The 22,882-nt window shown below is 33.6% G+C and overlaps 1 protein-coding gene across 3 annotated transcripts in view; it reads left to right on the top strand.

Annotated features, from left to right (window-relative positions):
- Positions 1–22,882, top strand: part of LOC118182769 (fatty-acid amide hydrolase 2-A-like) — a 71,245-nt gene that overhangs the window by 21,825 nt on the left and 26,538 nt on the right. Inside the window, exons 1-3 of one of the 3 annotated variants that reach the window (XM_085827646.1) lie at positions 7,722–7,929; positions 15,591–15,778; positions 18,123–18,342. In XM_085827646.1, the coding sequence (XP_085683772.1) occupies positions 7,920–7,929; positions 15,591–15,778; positions 18,123–18,342 (418 nt within the window). In that variant the 5' untranslated portion in view covers positions 7,722–7,919. Of the gene's footprint in view, positions 1–7,721; positions 7,930–15,590; positions 15,779–18,122; positions 18,343–22,882 lie in introns of those variants that run through there. The other 2 variants (XM_035352153.2, XM_035352154.2) reach the window with 2 other exon arrangements.

Raw genomic sequence — 22,882 nt, 5'->3', positions numbered from 1 at the left:
AAAGAAGCTCCATGGTATTTACAGCTTCTGGAATGATCGGTAAAATCGCTATGCTACAGAGCACAAGTTTACAGGTTCTGCCTTCGCGCGGCAGAAGTAGTCTGGATGCACACACACTTCACAGACCCCGCCTGTTAGCAAGCATTGGCATTAAGATAATTAAACCAGAAGGGGGAGCAACTGTATCACATTATCAATCACATTATCAATCCACGAGAGCGGGGAGGTCAAAATCAACTAGAGGCTACAAAATCTAAACGAATCGCGAAAAGTAAATAAAAGGTTCCGACTTAAATGTGTTATGATGTTGAATGACTGCATCCCCCCAGTTTAGACCATGGATAATAGCAATTTGAATTGTTTTGTGACATTTACGCAAAAATCACATCTTGGTTATTTTTCGATAACTAACAACAGCGGTTTTGATTATGAATTTCTTTTATAAAATTCTAAGCTGTTAAACTACAAAAATACAGATTTTAGCAAAAAAGTTATGCTTAAAGAATGGTACCTTACGATACCTTACGATACAAAATTGTATACATCTTTCGATACCGTTGATAGAGTATTCGCTACTTTTATTTTATGTTCAAAACGCCAAAATGTTTTTAAAAAAAATAAAATAATTTGTTTTCACATCCACATATTATTGTAATATGTACTTTTAAAACTTTTTTAGAGGAGAGGCTTTACTGTTGCTCATTTTAAACTCATAATTTTATTTTTATACTAGCAGCTTCGCTGCCAGCCTTCGTCTGGCTTTTAAATGTACCGGAAAAATGGCTGAAGGGAACACCAAACGTTAAATTTAAAAACTGCGTAGAATTTTACTCTGCAGAACAACTTCATAAAAAAAAAGTTATTACGTATAACAAAATTACGATGAAATGAGCAATATCCCTTAATACAAATATTAATTATCCTAATAAATAAATTAACCACCTTCCTTTTGCAAAATCTTAAGAACTCAAATGTTATAAACGAGGTTAAGAATTTTGTTTCCTAAATAAATTACTCAAAACTTTTCAATATCTTAAAAACAGTGAAATGAGCTATAAATAACATAAAAGAATACAAAAAACAAAAAATTCTGAAAAGCAAAGTATGATTAAAGATATTTTATCTCATATTTTCAAGAGAAAAAAATTACAATGAAATAAGCTATATTCCTTAATACAAATATTAATTATCCTAATAAAAAAATTAACCAACTTTTCTTTGAAGAAAAAAAGATCATGCAAAACTTTTCAATATCTTACAAACAGTGAAATAAGCAAAAAATAGCATGAAAGCAACTCAAAAAACATAAAATTCCGCGCAGAATTTTACTCTGCAGAACAACTTTATCAAACAACAATCAATAAAAATGTATTATATATATATTAATATATAATACATTACAATGAAATATGCCAATCTTTTAAAAACAGTGACATAAGAAATACGATGAAAAATTGTTGCCAAACTCATATTTCTAAAAGAACGAAACTATTCAAAATCATGAGAGTTCATCAAAAATCTAACAACAACAATAAGACAGGAAAATTGTTGCCAAAATCACATTTTTAAAGATGTGAGATGTGAAAAGTGTACTCGGAAGTTTCATTTAAAATTTTTTTTAAAATACAAAATATTATCATTTTTCCAAAATTCTTCTTGTAAAAGCAGTCGCAAGGATGAAAGTTTAACGTGTCCAAAAATCAAATAAAAATAAGCTATACATTTTTAAAAATAAACTTTTTTAGAAAAAATCCCGTTGAAAAGGTGTTAAGCTCCCTTTGTTAAATAAATTCGTATTTAATTGATTTATTGAAACATGAAATTTATTTTAAGTTCCTAAAATAGCTAAGTGCCTACGTTTCATGACGATGTGAAAATGGAGTGTAATGAATGATGTGAAAATGGAGTGTAATGAAAATGGAGTAAAAATGGAGTGGAGTAAAATCTCGCTTTCCTATAGCCCATTATGTCTCAAAATGACGCGTTTTCGTCACAAAACATAAAAGAAAAAAAATTCTAATTTCAATTTCGAAAAAATCGCTTCGAGGTGCACTGGCTCTTGTCTAGATGCACCTATGTACCAAATTTCGTATTTCTATGTACCAATGTTCGCGCAGCGCGAACGAAAGACACATACACACACACACAGACAGACAGACTCTTTCTTTTATTATATGTAGAGATATCTGAAAAATAATCACTTTGGGCTTAAACGTTTTGCTTAGTTATTATTATTTATTATATTATCAGAGAATTATTAAACTGTGTAAAATCGTAAAAGAGGTATTGAGTGCTCTGCCAAAATATATTTACTAGAAGATTTGAATTTGATGATGAATGTATCCTAAAACGTGTTTTAAGTCAAAAGTTTGAAACTTGATGGCTAAATGTAAATATAAAATTATGCATGTTACGATATTTGTAATTAGGCACATAGGTCAGGTTAAGTTTTTATTAAATAGAGTAAGGCATGCAAGAGCTATCTTCTTAAAGGGAGAGATGGCTTCGTGGAGGAATTTTGAAGAAAAACTTACCTTTGAGTGGGTATTAAAAATAATGCATATAATTTTCAATCAAATTATATTTATACATATTTCTTATGTAAAACTTTCGGGTATATATTAAATTAGTGTAAATTACTTTACTTAGAAAATATAGTGAATGCATAGAAATTAAACATTTGCACATGCCTGAAATGAAAAATATGAAATATGTATGGGTATTTATGCATGTGCTTGCAAAAAGCATGTATCTGCCTTTAACAAAATACGTAAATATTTATTAAATTGATTTATTCATTCATAAACAAGTGAAAGTTACTGTGAAGAAATCTAATTATTAAATATATCTATATTTATAATGATTATAACATTAAATTTATAATGATTACATTTTATAACTCAGTTACAAGTTTTAAATAATATTTTTTTAAATCCTTATTTTATTCCCTTTCAGAAATATTCAGAGAAAGTTAAGTACTATTTAAAGTATTTCGCTCTTAAAATAAAAGGTGCTCTAATTTGAAATGGACCGAATAGAGCATTAATTATAAATTGAATTATAATTTTCCATTTAAAAGATGCCTCAGAAGCTAAAATATGTCATATTTGAGAAAGTATTTTAGAAAGAAGCTTCATTAATAGAAAAGAAATTAAGCATAATTTTAATATTAATAACACAATAAACTTTGATCTTAATTTTTGTAATTCCTAACAGAATAAAATCGAATTACCTTAATTTTTTTCTAATGTAATTAACGATAACTTGTGAAAATATTTCATTCAAATTAAACCATTCTGAACAAACTGTTCTGTGAAAAGTATAGCATGTAATTCCGTTCAGAATGAAATTTCTTTAAAAATGCATTCTTTTCATAATTTTTTTTTCTAATGTAATTAACGAAAACTTGTGAAAATATTTCATTCAAATTAAACCATTTTGAGCAAACTGTTCTGTGAAAAGTATAGCATTTAACTGCGTCCAGAATGAAATGTCGTTTAAAAATGTATTCTTTTCATATACGTAGAGCCCACCAGCGGCCGAGCGGTAAAGTCGCTAAACACTGGTAGTTCGGTTCGAGGTTCGAATCCCGCGAACGGGCTGGCTGCATGGGTGTTTTCGTGGTTTTCCCCATGTGTAACGTGTATACGAGCCAGTTTCCCTTAGAAAGTCCTCCACGAAGGCATTCCTCCCCTTAGGCAGATAGCCCTAGTGTGCTTTGCCATAATTAAATACACACCAACACCATATACGTAGAACTCTGAAGTTCTGTAGAAAGAGAAAATACAGGGGTTAGACAAAAATATGGAAACACCTTTAAAAAAACATGTTTCTTTGCTTAATATGGTGTAGGAAACCCGTTGGCATCCAAAACAGCTTGCAGTCTTCTCGGAATGGATAAATACAGTTCCTGTATGTTTGCCAATGGAATATTATACCATTCTTCCTGCAAAACGGTGGCAAGTTCAGATAACGATGTTGGCGGTGGATAACGAGAACGCACTTTCCGTTTCAATGTAGACCACAAAGGTTCGATAATATTCAGGTCTGGTGACTTTGGTGGCCAGGGGAGATGGCCATATTACTCGCTCAGACCATATTACTCGCTTCCACTGCTCTATAGTCCAGGCTTTATAACTTAAACACCACCTTTTCCTGTTACGGGCATTAGCATCACTGATGAGTGGCTTCTCAATTGCAGCACGGCCAGCAATTTCCTGTTTATGAAGCTCCCTTCTAATTGTTTTGGTACTCACAGGGTTCGGTAACACAACATTCATTTCAGCAGTAACTTTTGCACCTGTGGTCTTCTTATTTTTCGTCACAATTGCCCTTAATGATCGTCTGTCACGATCACTCAGGACACACTTTCGTCCGCGCTGTGATTTAGCAGATGATGTTTTTCCGCTTTTCAAATATGCGGAATAAATCTTCGATACAGTACCTCTTGAAACACTAAACACCTCGGCTACCTTGCTTACGGAAGCACCTACCATACGTGCTCCAACAATTTGCCCACGTTCGAAGTCTGTTAACTCTGACATAATGCAATGAAAACCTCACATAACAGTACTCCGACAACAACTGAACTGTTTAGCACATTTACGAAGTTGTATAGGTGGCGTCAGAAGTCAAAAACGCCAGCGCCACCTACATATTTCATTAAAACCAATCTTTCTTTTCAAACATGCATTTCACAAGGTGTTTCCATATTTTTGTCCATCCACTGTATATACATTTAATATGTATATTTACGACGTAATTACAAAATATTTACATCCGATCCTTTCAAAACCCATGGAACTTAATTGTAAATTACCCAATGTTTTGGTCACCACCAAGGAGTCTTTATACTCCATGGTCACCACGTAGGGGATCGCCAGTGCTTCAGAGCAGGGTATGTTGGAAACCGGTTACGGCTAATCCATATTACTTCCTACCTCCATGGTTGAGACTCCTGCTTTAGCATCATTAGTGTGGGAGGAGGGATATTTTTCAGCAACGATTTATCAGCAGTTTCTTTACTGTTATTGCACCTATCGTTATCTGAGAGATGACAGGCAGAAAGTTTAGAAAAAAAAAGTGCAGGTTTCTGCGATTACACAGCTTGGAAAATTTGGATTGTGAGATAGAACTCTACCACAATCTTTGGGAAGAGAAAAAAGTCAGGATTGATGATATAAATAAATTAACTTTGAAAGACTTAATGACACAAGCAATTTTTTTTCCCCTCAAGCAAAACAAGCTTTTCTTACTTTCTCACTACGCTATTAAGTGCTCATTACGCAAAATAAAAATTTGAATGCACTCAGCAGTGACATACAGCCGCTTAAATGTCTTATGCATGTTGAGAGTGCATGGAAAGCTAACAGAGGAAAAAGAATCAAAATAGATAGAAGGTTCTAGTTAATTTAACTACGTTAAAAACAAAATTTTAAGAAAAGAGAAGAGAGAACGTCTCTTTACTCCAATTCCTCAAACTTCAGCAATCTGCTTAATCATGTATTCGAACCCATTATTCATTCATTTGTTTAGTCAATAACAGGAAATGCATGCGAAAACTACCTGTCTAAGGTGCGTATGTGTTAATGGAGGATCTTCTAAAGGAAACTGGCTCATATTCACGTCACAAGTAGAAAAATCTATGGGAATGCTCTTTCAATCAGCCATTTTACCAGTATTCGAAATTTTGGACTGGAGTTTTCGCAATCAACTGCCCTTCCATTCTATCTGTGAAGGACATATTCGGGCCAAATTCTAATTTTGTTTTATCGTTGTAAAGTTGCTTGCAACCTCTGTCTCACATCCTAGCTACGTCCATGTGTCCTCGATAACTCATCTAAAACCTTTGGGATTAACTTTTATCGCAAACTATTCTTTTAAATCTGTTGAATGTTTTACAGTAGTAATGTTTTTGGTCTTGTCTGGTTTTAGATATAATAAATCAACGACTTGTTACTGTTAGCATGGAATGTGTTCCAGACATCAGTGCATTTTCAACAATTTCTCGCAATTTCCATCGTTCTATAACAGCAAAGATAGTTAAACGCTTTACTTCAAGAATGTTTGGGATATTTCGAATACTTTTACCATCTTTAGAAAGATGAATTATTACTTTTGTAGCAGAATTCGTCGTTAATTTATAGCATCTTGCAATGTTTACTTCAGAAATGGAGCTGCAAATATATTGCGCTAAACAAATTATAAGGTATTTTCTCCCTTCTTTCCGTTTGACGTCGTGGTGTAATTGGAAGAGTACTCGACGCGTATTTTAGAGGTCCAGGTTTTTCAAGTCTTCTAATTAAAAAAAAAAAAAAAAAAACCACTAATGACTCTACAAGTGGCGCTCGCAATAAAAGATGGTATACGATAATTCTTCAGCACTAAGATTTTTGGCGATTGGATGCTGCGCAGGCACTCTACGTTTAGCTCTTGCCAGTTTTGACTGTTGTAATTTTCGATTGGATGCTGCGCAGGCACTCTACGTTTAGCTCTTGCCAGTTTTGACTGTTGTAATTTTCGGCTTCGCATTACTCCGCTACCGACAAATTGATTTTAACGCTCCGATTTAAATTACTGAGGCAGCGTAGAATGCATTTAAATTTTGCAGCCTTAAACCACTATTTCACTATTTGACTGTGCCTTTAGTTGCATCCCCCCCGAGCTGTAAATGATTTTGTTTATATTCTAAAGTATGCTTGAATAAAAAAGTTGTTTAAACCTTTCCAAATCTTTGTACAGTACAAAGTCTGTAATCCGGACGTCCATTATCCGGAATGATCTATAATTCGGACCTCAAAGACACAAACTTTACACATGTGCGTAGAGAATGCACATACATTTCTTTAAAAGCATACGCGCGTATGCTTTTAAAGAAATATTTAGTAAAGTAAACAAATAAATATTAAGCTTGTTTTTGTAAAATTTGATACCCTTTAGATCATAATTGCTCTTTATTTCATAAATTAGCGTTTTATATTTTAATTGTATAATTTCTGCATGCCATCTTACCAGATTTAAATTGATGATCTATAATCCGGAAAAAACCCTAATCCGGAATCGTCGAAGTCCCGACGAATCCGGATTACGGACTTTGTACTGTAGTTACTTTCAGACGTAGCGATGATTTTCTTCACATCTATTAGAGCTTTTGGACAGATTACCAGTTCCAAATTAAGTAAAACCTCATAAACGTGTAACATTAAATATTGTAAAGTTTATAAAATATGATTTATCCTTTTGAAATTTGAAATTACGGATTACCTCCAGATGAATGCAATTTAATTTTGAGTAGATTAAACATAAATACCAAAACGTTAAAGTTTAATTATTTCCTGAGATGAAGGGCTTATATGTAAACATATTTAGGAAGTTACCTTGTACATGCTAATTTACTAACTTTTATTTCTATGAAACTCATTTCGACAAGAATTACTTGTAACTAACAAATGATACGTTAAACACAATTTTTTGCGACAGAAAATTGCGAAATATATATATCTAAAAGTTCTTATTAGTTGCAGTGAAAGAGTCGACCAGCTCAAGAATAAACATGAGGCTAGATTTTCTGAGAATTATGGGTAAAGGTAATTGTTGCTTTTTGAATGATGACAACGAACAATAATGGGTGATATTATGTAATTTTCCTTGTTAAATTATCCTGATTGCATCGAGATACCTGTTTCGTTTTACTTTTCTTAAACATTTTCAGACGTTTTCCTTCTTCGATTTTTTCTGTTCAAGGCCAGACATTCTAGCTTATATTCCAAACTATGGGACTTGATCATGAATGCGTGCGGAAAAGCGCTGGTATGATTTGTGTTAAAACACTTTCGTAAACTGATATGTAAACTTCTACATATATTCTTTCAAAAAATCTCTGTGTCAACTGATAAGTACAACAGCAACTGAACAACTCAATGTCAACTGGTAAGTATTCACTTTCTACCCTAAATTAAGAGCATTATACAAATTAACATATAAGAAGTTACTGAAAGGTGCGCATAATTTTATAACAAGTTTCTAATGAAATACGAACTGTCTATTGGTAATATAGCCTCTAATAAAAAGAAATTTGAAAAGTTTCGAAAATCAAATCTTAAAAAAATTACAAAATTTAGCTTAAAACGTAGATAGTTAAGATAATTGTTTTCATGCTGATATTTGTCCATGTGTTCATATTATTTATGCGTTCTTTTCAAATGATTACGTATAAAAATATGCTCATTATATTATAAGTACTTTTGTGATCGAAATTTAAGTGATTTTATCTCGATACAGTCGCAAAAGTTTCAGAATAATTCACGAAAGGTAATTTCACATTTAACTTACAATACAACTTACATTAACATATTGCCTTTTCAAATAAAAACGTGTTTCACACGGAAGCTTAAGAATAAATACGACTCTTATTAATACAAAAGAATAAATAACCAAATAATATACTCACAACCCTACCTTTTCAATTTGGCATATAATTAATCAACCAATATGATGAATTGAATGAGGTTGTTTTATACCGGAACATGAAAATAAGCAAGACAAGGAATTTTTTATTTCAAACTAGTAAAGTAAATAAAAAAGGAAAGGAAAAATCTGAAAGCTTTCAAATTTTATGTTACGCTCATAAGGGCGTTTTTTTTTTTTTTTTTTGTTTTGTTTTGTTTTTTGTTTGTTTGTTTGTTTGTTTGTTAGTGTTGTGTTATCTTTATTTATTAAATATCATGTTCTTCGCACTTAAACCATAAAATTCAATTCAACAGCAATATCGCAAAATAATTTAAAAAGAGCACACCTTCAGAATTTCCGATACGCAGTCTCGTGCGCTGGAGAAATTTTTTTTTCCTGTGTTGCCATTGCTCGCTTTGAAATCTTTGAATTTTTCCATCAAAAATTTGTTAAAGTTTTATAAAATTTGAAATAGAAATAAAACAAATTCGAAATCTAAAATTCGGGCTTCCAAGTGCGATGTTCGGTTAGAAGACTACGTTATTCAAAATTTGATGGCTCTAAGTACTGTTATTTTTTCACAATACGAGAAACATTCATACATTCATGCAGATTCTCCATTATTTAGTTTCTTTAAACATAATACATGGCGATAATATTTGGTGGCAACAGTTTGAAAAGTGAATCGACATAAAATGTCGTTTTGAGATTAATAGCGCTTCTGGGCTAACGCCCTTTGGGCTAAAACACAGCGACTTCAGTCTAACTTTTTCTACATTCAGTATTTTCCATAAACTCTAAACTCCTGTACTAACCATTAATTTGAAAATATATTAGTACAATTGATTTACTGATTAATTTATGAGAGGATTATTCTTGCTGTGTACTCATGTCTACATTTATTTAAAGAAAACTAAAATGTTTGCTTTCAAAATATACCATATCACACATGCATAAATATAATGATGAAAAATACAAAACAGTTTGATAAAAATATGAATATGGTTGAGTTAAACTACGAAATCGACAAAATGCCTAAAACTTATTCTGAAAAATCAAAAGCATGTTAATACTTTAGTTAATTATGTTTAATTTCATTGTATGTACACACTTTAGACATTTTTTGAGAGTTTTACGTTTAATAATAATTTTGAATAAAATATAAAATACTTTCTTACTATTCTTTTATTAACTAAACAATCAGCTTTATTTTGAAGATTCATAAAAGCCCGCATTCCCGAGAGAATTCCTTAATCTCTAACTATTTAACTTACTTCGTCATAAAAAATTCCTTATCTTTCTCTTAAAAACTATTTTAACTTCATTCATAACAATTTCCTATAAAGAGTTTGAAGTTAATATTCCTGGAATATATTTTACTCCTGAAATATATTCTACTCCTGGAATATATTCTACAGGTTTTAAGCTAAAAAATTACTTTTAACCCTACTTTTTCTGACTACAATAGTTTTGATTCTTTTTAATATTTTGTAGTTTGCATTAAAGCAACATTCAAAAACTTCTTATTTGTTTTGTAATTACAAAAGTCTTTTAATTGTCTACATACGTTAATGTTAGATTAATTTTGCAAATTGTTCTTGTATTTTAAATGCTATTATTAAATTGCAATTCAAAGTTTTCTCATATTTACTTAATTTATAGGCAGAATTTGTACTTTCTTGAATTTAATTGGGGGCTTTTGAATTCAATTAAGATATTTTTATTATTACACTCAATACGGGACTTTAGTTTTTGTTGTTACATTGCTTTATGATGATGATTAAAATTCCATTATTCCGAATTATGGAATTTGTTTACATACGCATTTAAAACATTTTTAAAGTTTCAAATTATTCTTTGTAACACATTTTTCTATTTTTGACTTCCCTTTCGTTTTGGGTTTGCTCTATATTCTACTTAAATTTGGGCAAAACGCTTATGCGACTTCTGCGTGTAGGAATTCAACTGACAAATGCACACATTGAAACTTATGTCATTGTACGTCACACTCTTTTCAAACTGAATCACGAGACGCCCAAGTTCGACTTGAGTGTCGACTCTTGACTTCCTGCAGCTGTCATAAAAGTTATACTGCATCATATTTTTAAAAATTGCAGAATATCCCCTAACTAATATTTTTTTATCATTTTTGTTTCAAAAGAAGGCGAAGAGTTTGCTGTATGATCTGGTGAACATTTCAAATCTTAATACCAGATACATTTTTAACTGTTAAAATTTTAAAATAATGGACGACAGGTAGCCGAAAAAATCGAATAATATTTTGAATTCAGCAAGAAATCAGAAATTATGTTTTTCATTTAAAACGATTTTTTTCCCTTTTTATCCGATGGTGCAAATGACAAAATTCCAAAATATTTTATTTGTTAAACGAAGATATGAGTGAAAAATCGAAACTCTGTTTAATTCGACTTAAAAATCGAATTAAACTGAAAAAAAAAAATCTCGCTTTAACACATTATAATGTCATCAACAAATAGTGTACGCGTGCTAAGTTCGAGCTTGTCAGGAAATAGCTTTAAAATCGATGACAAATTTCTGGCCATGGCCATAAGTATCATGAATGAACTAAATAAAAGATTATAATAATTGTCGTGCTTGTCGGGATGGCAGAAACGTTAAACAGTACGTGACTGAAAATTTAGCATTTTATTATCTAGAAGCACGACTTTTATGTACAAAATATTTACATGTTGATAGAGTATGATTTAAGAAAATATCCAAGGATTATTCGTTTAAACTCAGGTGTTCTTAACACCTACAAAACTGAACCAGCCACTCTGGCTAAGCTCAAAATTCAAAATCAGGCGCGAAAGACCTACCAAAATTCTGCAGACAACTCTCGTCTGCCACTCACTCTGTCTCACCTGCTCGCCACGATAAAGAGTTTAGAGTTTATGGTTCTCGCCACGATAGGAGACAGCTGATTGGCTGACCGCAGAGAGGTACATAACAGTAATAATTACAAAATATTAAAAAGTTTTTATAAAATAAGCTGTCATTTAAATCATCAAATAATTACTGGACTATAAGGATAAAACTAATTTATCATATAGTTTAATGGGAACAAGAGATTAAATTATTCTCTTTAGAGTAATTCGTCTTTAACTTTATATCACGAATACTTCCTAAAACGATGTCTTTAATTATTGAAATTCACATTCAAATCTCATTTACCAAACTTTAATGACTCGTAGTAACTTACAGCGCAACCAGGTAAATTGCAAAGTAAAATTGCAGAGTAAACTGCAAAATTTTGCATGCATTGGTTTGAAATAGAACTTTCATAAAACATTCTCATTCTATAAACCCACTATAACTTTTACTTCCAGAGATTTATATTAGCAATTTTCAGATATAAGTTTATTAGATGAGAAGAAGTAGTATAGGTAAACAACGCATAACTGAGAATGTAATTCTATAGTATCATAGTACATAGTAACATAAATAAAATTAATTAACCCGCAGTTCAAAAAGCATTGTGGTGTAGCATATATTTTAAATTGGTACTCAGCCATAAACCAATAAATTGTTATATTGCGATTATGTCATAGCATGAGATCAAGATTTACAAGTAAATGGATGGTATTTTGATGCATTTTCAACGTTTTTCTGTGAAGAAATTTTTTAATTTCGAAAAGGCACCTTGTGGAGGGTTAAAATTATTTAAATGTGAAAAATGATCCAACATATTGTAATATAAATTAGATAGTAAGATTATAGAGATTTATTTAAGTTTGCTAATAGTTAATTTTTAGTTAAAGCAACTTTCCTTTCGGTGTCATTTCACCTACGCTTTCCTGCCAGAATGTTAATAAGCTAGCGAGCGTGTATTAAAATGAGGTAGAAAGAAGTGCTATTCAAGGGAAGGTTTCGGAATGTGATTTTTGAAGCGTCTTATGCCTGCTTGAAGGCCATGTTGCTAAGCGATTAGACTTCTGTGGCAATGAGTGCGCCTAGCCATTTGAGGCTTGTTTTCTGCCGTTTTCTACGAGTCAGAGCCTTCCTGAGCGTTAAATTATTCTGTCAGCCGTTAGCCTAGGTTTGGTACATTATATTTTAAGTTCATCAATATCTGTTTTGAATTAAGTCTGGATTCGTATAAGCCCAAGTGGGACCATTTGGACCTGGGGATAATTCGTCATTCAGTCTTTTAGAGCTCGTTAATTTATGCTTCCAAAGAGAACAAGAGTCCAGGATATTCGAAGAAATATTTAATATTTAAGAAGTTTCTGTAAATTTCCTAAAATTCACAAAGAGTTCTGAAGATAAAACTCGCACCTAAGACAATGACTTTATGAGATCTTACTCTGAGACAAAATGATGCTTGTAATTCTTAACTTTTTTCCTTGTATCATCAGTATAACAAAAATTGTTTTGCTAGATCTTGTCTTTCACAATATTGCCTTTTTAATGACCAGCAGTGCATTTCTTAATCTATTACTGCGCGCTCTTAATATGATTAATTTTAGTTAACAGTTGAATCCATTGTACAAGCACTAGGTCATGGTGAGCTGCCAGACCCTATAAATATAAGAAAAATTTGAAAGAATTGGAAGATCTGTTCTTTACACAAATTTGGTTTAAAATTACACAGTATATTATTAAAAAGAGCGCGCCTTAATTATCTCGGTTAAATCAAACATGACCTACGAATGTCAAAAGTTGCTACATTACTAGTTTAACGTTTCATAATTAGTCCAAAGGGATTTGAATCCCGAAGGACTATTAGTTTCGTTTTGGCATTTTGCGTCGGACTCATTAATGTCGGTTCACTTTTCAAACTGTTGCCACAAAATGTTAGAGTCCTGCATTATATTTGAAGAAATTAAATAATAAAAAATCTGCATAAATGTATGTATATTTCTCGTATTGTGATAAAACAACGGTACATAGAGTCATCGAATTTTGAATAACGTAATCCTCCAACGAATATGAGCATGTGGAAGACCAAATTTGAAATTTGAAATTTGTTTTATGATCGATTTCCTATTTTTTAAAACTTTGACGAATTTTTGATTAACAAACTCAAGGATTTCAAAGCGAGCAATGGCAACGTTGTGCAGAAAAAACATTTTTATCTCCAGCGCGTGAGTCTCTGTATCGGAAATCTAAAGATATGCTCGTTTTAAAACTATTTTGCGATATTGCTGTTGCACTGGATCCTATGGTTTAAGTGCGAGGAACATGATATTTAATAAAGAAAGGTAACACACAAAATATTAAAAAAACGCCCCTTTGGACGTAATTTAAAATCTGAAACATTTCAGATTTTTTTTTTTTTTTTTTTTTTTATTAATGAAGTTACCTTTGGTGAATTCTTGTAGTGTTCCTCGCCCCTTGTCTGTGGTGAAACGTCAAGTAACCGTGTGAACTACGTAGCGACTTATCGCTGAGTTCAGAACAACTTAGACATAGACCCGAGAAGGGTTAAATTACCGTTTTATTCAGTCAAATAAGAATAACAGTTGGCCCCTTTTCGGGCTTACAGGAGAGCCTCTACTCGGGCTTTTAACTCAGAAATAAGGTTTAAACTAAAATTAACTAAAACGAGACTTAGCCGAAGCTAGACACAATTACCTAACGTAGTTGGCCCTTAAACTAAACTAGCGGTGAATATCACTAGGCACGTATAACACAGCTGAGCGTAACAGCTTCAAGAGTGACTTAGCCAGAAGGCAAATGCGCGCCACTAAGGACTCCTAGCACTCTCTATCGAAATATGCTGAACCTTCCTTTAAATACTTCTTCTAACTCATTTGCATTCAACGGAATTCCGAAAACTCATTCTGGTAGGGAGTAGTAAGTGGAAACAAGAATTAAAAGGTTTTTTTTAAATTAAAATAACTGTTATAAAATTAAAATATACCTTACATACTGTTAAAAAATGATATCACTCGCAAATATTGGACTCCAGCAGCCATCTCCTGCTTACAAATCATCGGGTACTTATGAGGAGAACTCAAGCTAGAAATTCAAATGTAAAACTAAATCTAGATATCTAATAGTTAAAGACTACGCAGAGTAAATTAATCGCGAAGTTGGCTCTAAGACACCGGCGTGAAATTACTGTAGACAAGTATAATGCATTGCTGAAGGCAGGATCTTAGATTAGTAATCCTAGCAAAGTGGCCTTTAATATGCAGAACATACTCTGACTTCCCAATCTTAAACCTCCACTTAAATACACGCGAGCTAATTTCCATTCTTGCGAGAAAACGGAAAGAGGTAACTCACAGTAAAGCTTCTGGATATGAAATAACTGGTTAAGAAATTTAAATAAACCTTACAACTAGTATACACTGTTTCATGTACGCAAAACTCCCCCTGAACACTGCATGAAGATGATCATTCCTTACGATAACCAGTGGACTTACCTCGCCAGAATGAATATTTGGGGTTGATGAATTAGCTTCTGTGTTCTTTGAGTGCAGATATAGAAAGAATTTCCATCGTTGAACCTACGCTCAAAATAAGCCAACATCTTTTTATCCCATAGCGCATTAGCCCAGAAGGCCTATTCGTCTCGAAATGGTATTTTGCGTCTGTTCACTATAAATGTCGGTTTCACTTTTAAAATCGTTGCCACCAAATATTATCACCACCGTTCTCTTTTGTAGACAGTCACAGGAACATGGAATTAATTATGATTCCCTGAAGTTAAAGTAATATCAGCTATAAGCCAGTTTTGCATCATCTGCAAGATGCCTCCACATCACTGAGGCATTTTGCAGTGATTACAAAATTTTGCAGTTGATGCATTTTGCATTTCAGTGATGTTGATGCAACAATGCCTGAGTTCATCTGATTTTGCATGTTCCAGAAGATGCAAAACTAGATGGATTCAGTGATGTTGACGCATTGTTTTAGTGGAGGGTCTCTCTAGGTTTCTACTGCCTTGAATTGCTATGAATTCAGCACAGCCAGTGCAAAGTTCTGTTTCTCCTTATATGCAGAATATATGTTCTATTTTATCATTTTCTTAAATTTGCTTGAAAATTTTCTATATCTAATGATCGTGTGTATTAGAAATTAAGGTTTTAAATACATCATAAAAGAATACATAGTTTACTGTAATTTGCGCAAAATGATTTCGAATTTTTACTTTGATCTTATAATTGCAGCTCAAGGTGGCTTCCTAGTGACCATCTTTTACTGGATTTTAGAAAAAGGTTTCAGACTTGCACGTTTCTTATTACATCTCTTTCTGACGCTGATCTATCAAGGCAAAGGAAAACAAGTATCACCTATCCGCAATGAACTTATTCTCACTTCGGCCACGAAACTTGCTCAGAAAATACGAGAAGGAAAAGTATGTTTTACAATCCATTTATACCATTTTATATAAAACAGAACATAATCAGCCGAAAATTACTATAAATACAGAAAGTGAAAAAATACCGTAAGGGAAGAATATAAAGAGTACAGCTATAGACCGTTTTTTAAGCTTATTTTGGATTTAAAGTTTAATATGAACTAGTATTATACTAAGAACAATAGGAAGGCGTGCGCATGTTCTTAAGAATCAATGACAGAGAAATTTTGCGAACAGGAGCTTAATAGTAGTGCTTTTAAAGCAAACTAACCGATACTTACAGTATTTCTGTAATATTTTCCTTCCCTCCGTCCAAGTCTCTAAGTCCATCAGCAGTTCGGGCCCACCAGCGGCCGAGCGGTAAAGACGCTGAACACTGGTAGTTCGGTCCAAGTTTCGAATCCCGCGAACGGGCTGGCTGCATGGGCGTTTTCGTGGTTTTTTCCCCATGTGTAACGTGTATACAAGCCAGTTTCCCTTAGAAAGTCCTCCACGAAGGCATCCCTCTCTTTAGGCAGATAGCCCTTTGCCATAATTGAATACCCCCCCCCATCAGCAGTTTAGCGGACAAAGATTAGGGCTAAACATTAGTAGTGCGATGTGGGTTCAAATCCCGAAGAAAGCTACAGCTGTGTGGTATTTTTGCAGTTTAACGCTTGTGTTACATGTATATGAAATAGTTTCCGTCGAAAACGTCCAGAGCGAAAACACCACTCATCTCAGGATATGCTCATCCTAATGAATGTAAGCTCATCCTAATGAGCATATAATTCTGCTCATTAGGATTCCAGTTATGCTCATTAGGAGATAAATTTTAGCTTTAATGAACTGTAATTCATTTTAAATGAATAATTTAAGCATTTCGATAGAATCTAACATGAATTTGTCTTTTTCAAGGTAAGCCTTTTAAAGAAAAACAGTCCTGCATTTCGCTAAAATTAATTCCAGGCTATGGCTGATTTTGGTTTTAATTTGACAATTCAAGTTTAAAATGATTCGCTTATGTACAAGTGGTTAGGCGCAAAGATAACATCCCCACACACACAGACAATCAGTGGCATAATTTTCCCAATAACTAATATGTGTGTTATGTTTTAATGTAATTATGTTTATATGTGTATTATGTTTATGTAAAACTGAAAACAAGATATTACTATCGAGCAAGCCCACCAGATGAGCGGGCTATGGCCAAAGCAATATTTATAAGTTCTAAATATTGAAAAATTGAAAATAAAATGAACTATTAATTTAATGTACTATATACAGAGTTGTTAGCAGTGACAAAAGTAAAATTTATGAGTTCTGAGCATACCTGAAAAGAGAGTGCATAAAAACATTTCAATATGAATGAAGTCGGTTCATTCTTTCCCAACCAACAATCAATTCGCAAGTAAATTTTTTGTTGCCAAACCAGAAAAGAAAAACTTCGGACACTTCAGGTTACGTATAGGTATAACGTTATGATTTAAATTTAATATAATATAACAACTTTTTCTCAATATCAATAAAAGAACTAATGTGGTATGGCCTATAACATATCGTGTTAATTACTTTAATCTGAAACCAAAAAGTTACCAACAGCAGCTTTTATTTAAAGTGCTGATATTAATAAAAGATTTTCGACATATAATGACGTCACATCAAAGAGTGTGCCTTCTTCAACGTCAGAACATGACCTTATATAGTAATAATATATTCAATGTTTGGCAATGCCATTTTTATTTCATACTTTATAAAATTTACGAATGTTTTATCAAGAAACTTTATGATTTGAAAGAGAGCAGTGGCAACACTTTTAGAAATAAAGCAGATTTTTATCTCCAGTGTACGAGACTGTTGCCACTCAGCAAAATAAAGGCAAAAATTTGCGTTTTCAGAGTTTTTAATTAAGACCTCGGCTGATTAAAGTCGTAGGAAGATGAGAATGGTCGAAATGGCTTCCCACGAATTTTTGGAATCCGGGAGTACCTCTCGCGAAACTCAACTCCCCGCCGTTCTGAATGGAATAGTGCCAGAAATAAACAGACAGATGCGCACAGATTTTAATGGTATAGACGTTAAGGTAACCAAGGTAAGAGGTACCATAAATGCAGGTACTTTCTTTAATTGTTAGCCAATTCCAATTCAATGCTTTGTAATAATTAATCAACCGGTTGAGTTTAAAGAGAAAGAATACAATAAAGTGAAAAGAAAATAAGTTTAATATTGACTCCAGAAAAATTCATCAAATGATCTAAGTTATGAGGATTTAATTTATTCAAATTTTGGCACTAAAATCCAGTATCCACCAAATATACTTTCAATGTCAATTAAATTTACAGCAAAATTTTCTACTCTCCAGATAAAATGCGAAGATGTCATACAAGCATATATAGACAGGATTCTAGAAGTGGAGCCTGTCATCAATGCTACAGTACAGCGAAGGTTTTCTGAGGCTTTAAAAGAAGCTAGAGATGTGGATGCTCTTGTTGCCTCTGGAAAATTTACGAAAGAACAACTGGCTGAACAAAAACCTCTGTTGGGGGTCCCATTAAGTGTAAAGGTATTTCTCACGGTAAAAGGTGAGTAAGAACAACTGTTTTACTAAAAGTACATCCTGTAACGGAAATTTTATAATTTCAAGCTAAAATAACGGGCTAGGTGCATGGGTGTTTTCGTGGTTTTCCCCATGTGTAATATATGCACTACTCAATTTCCCTTAAAAAATCCTTCACGAAGGCATCCCTCTCCTTTTGGCAGATAGCCCTAGAGTGCTTTGCCATAATTAAACAAACCAAACCAAATCTGAGCTAGACAATTAAATGAAAATCAAACTGAGGCAGAGAATTCAGGTTAAGAGCTATATCAGGTTCAAACTGGTGGAGGTAAATGAATACGCCTTACAGATTAACTGTCATTTTGTTGACACATTAGGTTATTTCGGAGCAGGAGAGATGAAAAACGAGCAACGCCAACCACGGACCTCTGGAATATGCGCCCAGCGTGCAGACCACTACACCACGAAAGCGCGCTAAGAAGGCGGGAGAAATACCTTTTATACTCCCCCTTTTAAAGGGCGACTGGATTTTTTAGGGACTGTGATGACTTCGTGGTTTAATAAGGCACCATTTAGCAAGACGAAACAAACATTTATTAAATATATAATTCAAAGCATAATATAATAGTTACTCAGAGCAGTACGTCGCTCCTACCGCATAGTACAATCTACTACCTTCCTCTTCCGAGGCTAACATGCAACTCCTAATAAATACATTAACCCTTCTCGAAGAAGAGCTACCCGCGCCAAGCATGCTCTGTTGATCGCCAAACAGTCGCCAGATATCACACCCCCGTCGTAAGATTGTTGTTGATATTATTTACAAATCAATCAGCAATCTGGAAACTAAAATCTAGCAACTGTTTGCGATCAACGTGAAAAAGAAAAAAAAACTACATATACTTTTATACATTCTCTCCTAATTTTCAAATCTCAATTACTATAGACATACCTCAATTTACTACATAAACATAGATAACACATTTTTATATATAAACATAGATAAATCATTTTTAACTTCACTTGTTCCGAACCTTATTATTATTGTAACAATTTATCAATTCTTAACCCAAAGAAACCAAGTTGATATTTTCTTTTATAAACACGTTAAAATATACCCTAGTATTATTCCAATGATGACAGTAAAATTATTAAGTTTCTTATATATATATAAAATTATATTCTTAGCATTCCTTTTAATTAATGATGCTGCAGCATGATTTAAATCCTTGGGAGACAAATATCTAAATTTACCACTTACCTCGAATATTTGTTATCCAATAATTTCTCTATCTATTTCAAATTACATAAACATCTTATTTGCACAAAATTGTAAAATGATTATGAAAAGCAAAGAAAACTATATAATTATTAACTATACAAAATGTTCGTGAAGATGAACAGTAAATTAATGTTCAAAGTTCAAAAGTGGGAAGTCTGGATAATGCATCCGCGTTTGACAGTTTTTTTTCTAGGGCAATGTTCTATTTCGAGATTATATTTCTGCAAAGCTATGGCCCATCGTTGTAATTTGGACGATTGCGGAGCATTTCTCACTATAAAGGCTAGAGGATTATGATCAGTCAGAATTTTCACCGATGAACCGAATATCCAAGGTTCAAACTTCTTCAATGCCCATACTATAGCATAAGCTTCACGCTCTATAGTCGGCCAGCTCTGTTGAGGTTTCGATAATTTCTTGCTCGCGTAGCAGATGGGAAATTGCTTCTCTCCCCTTTGCTGTGACAAACATGCACCTATTCCGATTTGGGATGCATCAGAATGAATGGCAAACGGATCCTGCAGTGTTGGGGTGATCAGCTCCGTTGACATCGCTAATCGTTCCTTCAGTTGTTGAAATGTTGACTCATGAATTTCTTTCCATTCGAGTATTTCCGGTTGTTTATTTTTCGTGAGTTCTGTGAGTGGGTAGGCGATCTCTGCATACCCTGGGATATAATCGCGATAATAATTACATAGTCCTAACAGACTTTTAAGATCTCTTTTCGTTTTCGGCGTTTCCAGCTTCTTGATTGCCTCTATTTTCTCGGGATCTGGTTGATGTTTTCCTGATCCAATGATGTGTCCTAAATATTTAATTTGAGGATTTGCAAACGAACATTTCTTCGAATTGATAGTAAATCCAAGTGACTCTAGTTTGGTAAAAACTTTATCCAGATGTCGGAGATGAGTGTCGAAATCCGTGGAAAATATAGCTATGTCATCAATATAGGCTCTTGAAAATTGTTGAAATTCTTTCAGCGCGTTATTCATTACTCTCTGAAAAGTTGCTGCTGCGTTCCTTAATCCAAAGGGTAGCACTTTAAACTGATATTGACCTCGATGAGTTTTGAACGATGTGTACTCTTTACTTTGTTCCTCCATGGGAATTGCCCAATATCCTTTCAGCAAATCTAAAGTTGTTATGACGTTGGCTCTTCCTATACTGTACATTAAATCAATGGCATTTTGCATAGGAAAGTCATCTGGCTTCGTCACTGCATTCAAAGCTCGATAATCTAAGCACAATCTGAAATCTCCATTTTTTTTGCTTACACAAACTACTGGATGAGCTATTTCTGCATTACTTTCTTCTATTAGTCCCGATTTCAATAATTCTTCTACTTCTTCATCGACCTTGGGTTTCAATGCTTCAGGAATCCTATAAATGTAAGGTTTCTTCCTCTCCATATTGGGTATTAATCTAATTTTATGAGCTTCAACTTTAGCTACTTTCAGCTTTCCGGTGAATAGTGCTCGGTGTTTGTTGATAAGAGCTATCAATTTTCTTCTCTGCTGCGGATTCAAATTTTCTAAATTCAGATTTGCATCTATTTTAAAATCTTCCAGGGGGGTCGAGAGATCTTTTCCTGGTAAAGTTATAATTTCTCCAAATTCTTCTTCATTTTCAAATATCACTCCAACTGCATTGACACTAGCTTGGAATTTTCTAATTTTATTTGCATGAACATGTTTGATCTTTCCATCAGGTAGTTTTACTTTATAGGAATGAGGTGGGCAATGATTCACGATTTCTCCTGGACCAGTCCATCGTGCATAGAATTTGTTATTTGAATCTGGTATGAGTAAATAAACTTGTTCTCCGATTTTGAAATTTTTTGGTATTGATCTCCGATTAAAGTACTCAGCATATTTTTGTTGTTTATCACTTGCAATTAAATTGGCTTGTTCGGCTGCTTGTTCTAACCTTATTTTTAAAAGCTGTAAGTAATCCACTGCCGATTCATTTAGATTAGGTGGTATAGGTATTTCTCCTGACCATGAAGACTTCAGTACTGCTAAAGGACCTCTTGGTTGTCTTCCATACATCAGCTGAAATGGTGAGACACCCGTGGTGCAGTTTGGTACTTCTCTATATGCAAAGAGCAGGTATGGGATGTGCTTATCCCAATTCGAAGGATCAGTCCTGATGACATGATGTAACATTTGCTTGAAGGACTTGTTCCATCTTTCTACTAATCCATTTGAAGCACTGTAAGCAGGTGTAGAGAACCTAGGGTAAGAACCTAGTCTTTTCTGGAATTCTTTAGTTAATTTTGAAACGAAGTTACTTCCGTCGTCACTAGCTATTGTATTAGGGATTCCTGTTCTCATGAAAATCTCCAAAAGCGCGTCGCAAGTGGCTTTTGCTGTCAAGCTTCTCAGTGGAATGGCTTATGGCCATCGGGAATGTTGATCTACCAGACATAACACATATTTATGTTTCCTAGCAGAGGGAGGTTCAATAGGTCCAATAATGTCGATGTTAACTGTTTCGAAAGGTAATCCTGGCCTTCTGACCGGTGTGATGGGAATCTTGTCAGATCGCTTTTCTGGACTTTTCAACTGACGATCTTTGCACGTTTTACAAAAGGTTTCAACATCTTGTGCTAATCCAGGCCAATAAAATGAATATCGTATTCGCTCCTTTGTTTTTCTTATCCCAAGATGTGCACCGAAAATGGAACTATGTGCTAATTCCAGCACTTGTGCTCTTCTACTAAGTGGAAGCACTAACTGAAAAACATTCTGTCCTAATATTTTTTCTTGGTGATGTAAAAGATGATCAATAAATAAATAATTTCCTTTTTTTTCTATTGCTAGCTTCCATGCTTCTCTCAGCGAGGGACAGTTAACTTGCTCTTCGCGTAGGCGTTCAGCAGACGATAAGTCTGTGTTTACATAAACACTCGCCTTCTTCCCTTCCTCCTCTTCGTTTTTCTCCTCCATAAGCATTAGCGGGGGGGAATCGACGCTGTCGTTTGACGGTGCATTGGCGAATAAAGTTTGTAAGTTTTCGCTTCCGTAATTATTTCTTTCTGCGTTTGGTTCTTCTGCCGCAGGATTAATCAACAGTTCGTATATTTCTGGAGTTATTAGGCAAGGCACATTTAGCTTATCAGTCACTGCAATTAATGTATCCACAAAATTAAATATATTGCTTCCATGATCTTTATGGTAAATAGGTACACGGCAAACTTTTGCTTCAATTGGTTGTCCGAAAGCAGGTGTTAGCAATATTTTACCTCCTTCTCTCTCCTCTAAATTTGGAATGAGCGATGAAT

This window comes from Stegodyphus dumicola, chromosome 12 (assembly GCF_044657685.1).
Source record: "Stegodyphus dumicola isolate Sdum_Otavi_A_Nest chromosome 12, ASM4465768v1".
NCBI classification, from domain to species: Eukaryota; Metazoa; Arthropoda; class Arachnida; order Araneae; family Eresidae; genus Stegodyphus; species Stegodyphus dumicola.
This window is presented reverse-complemented; position numbering and strand designations above follow the sequence as displayed.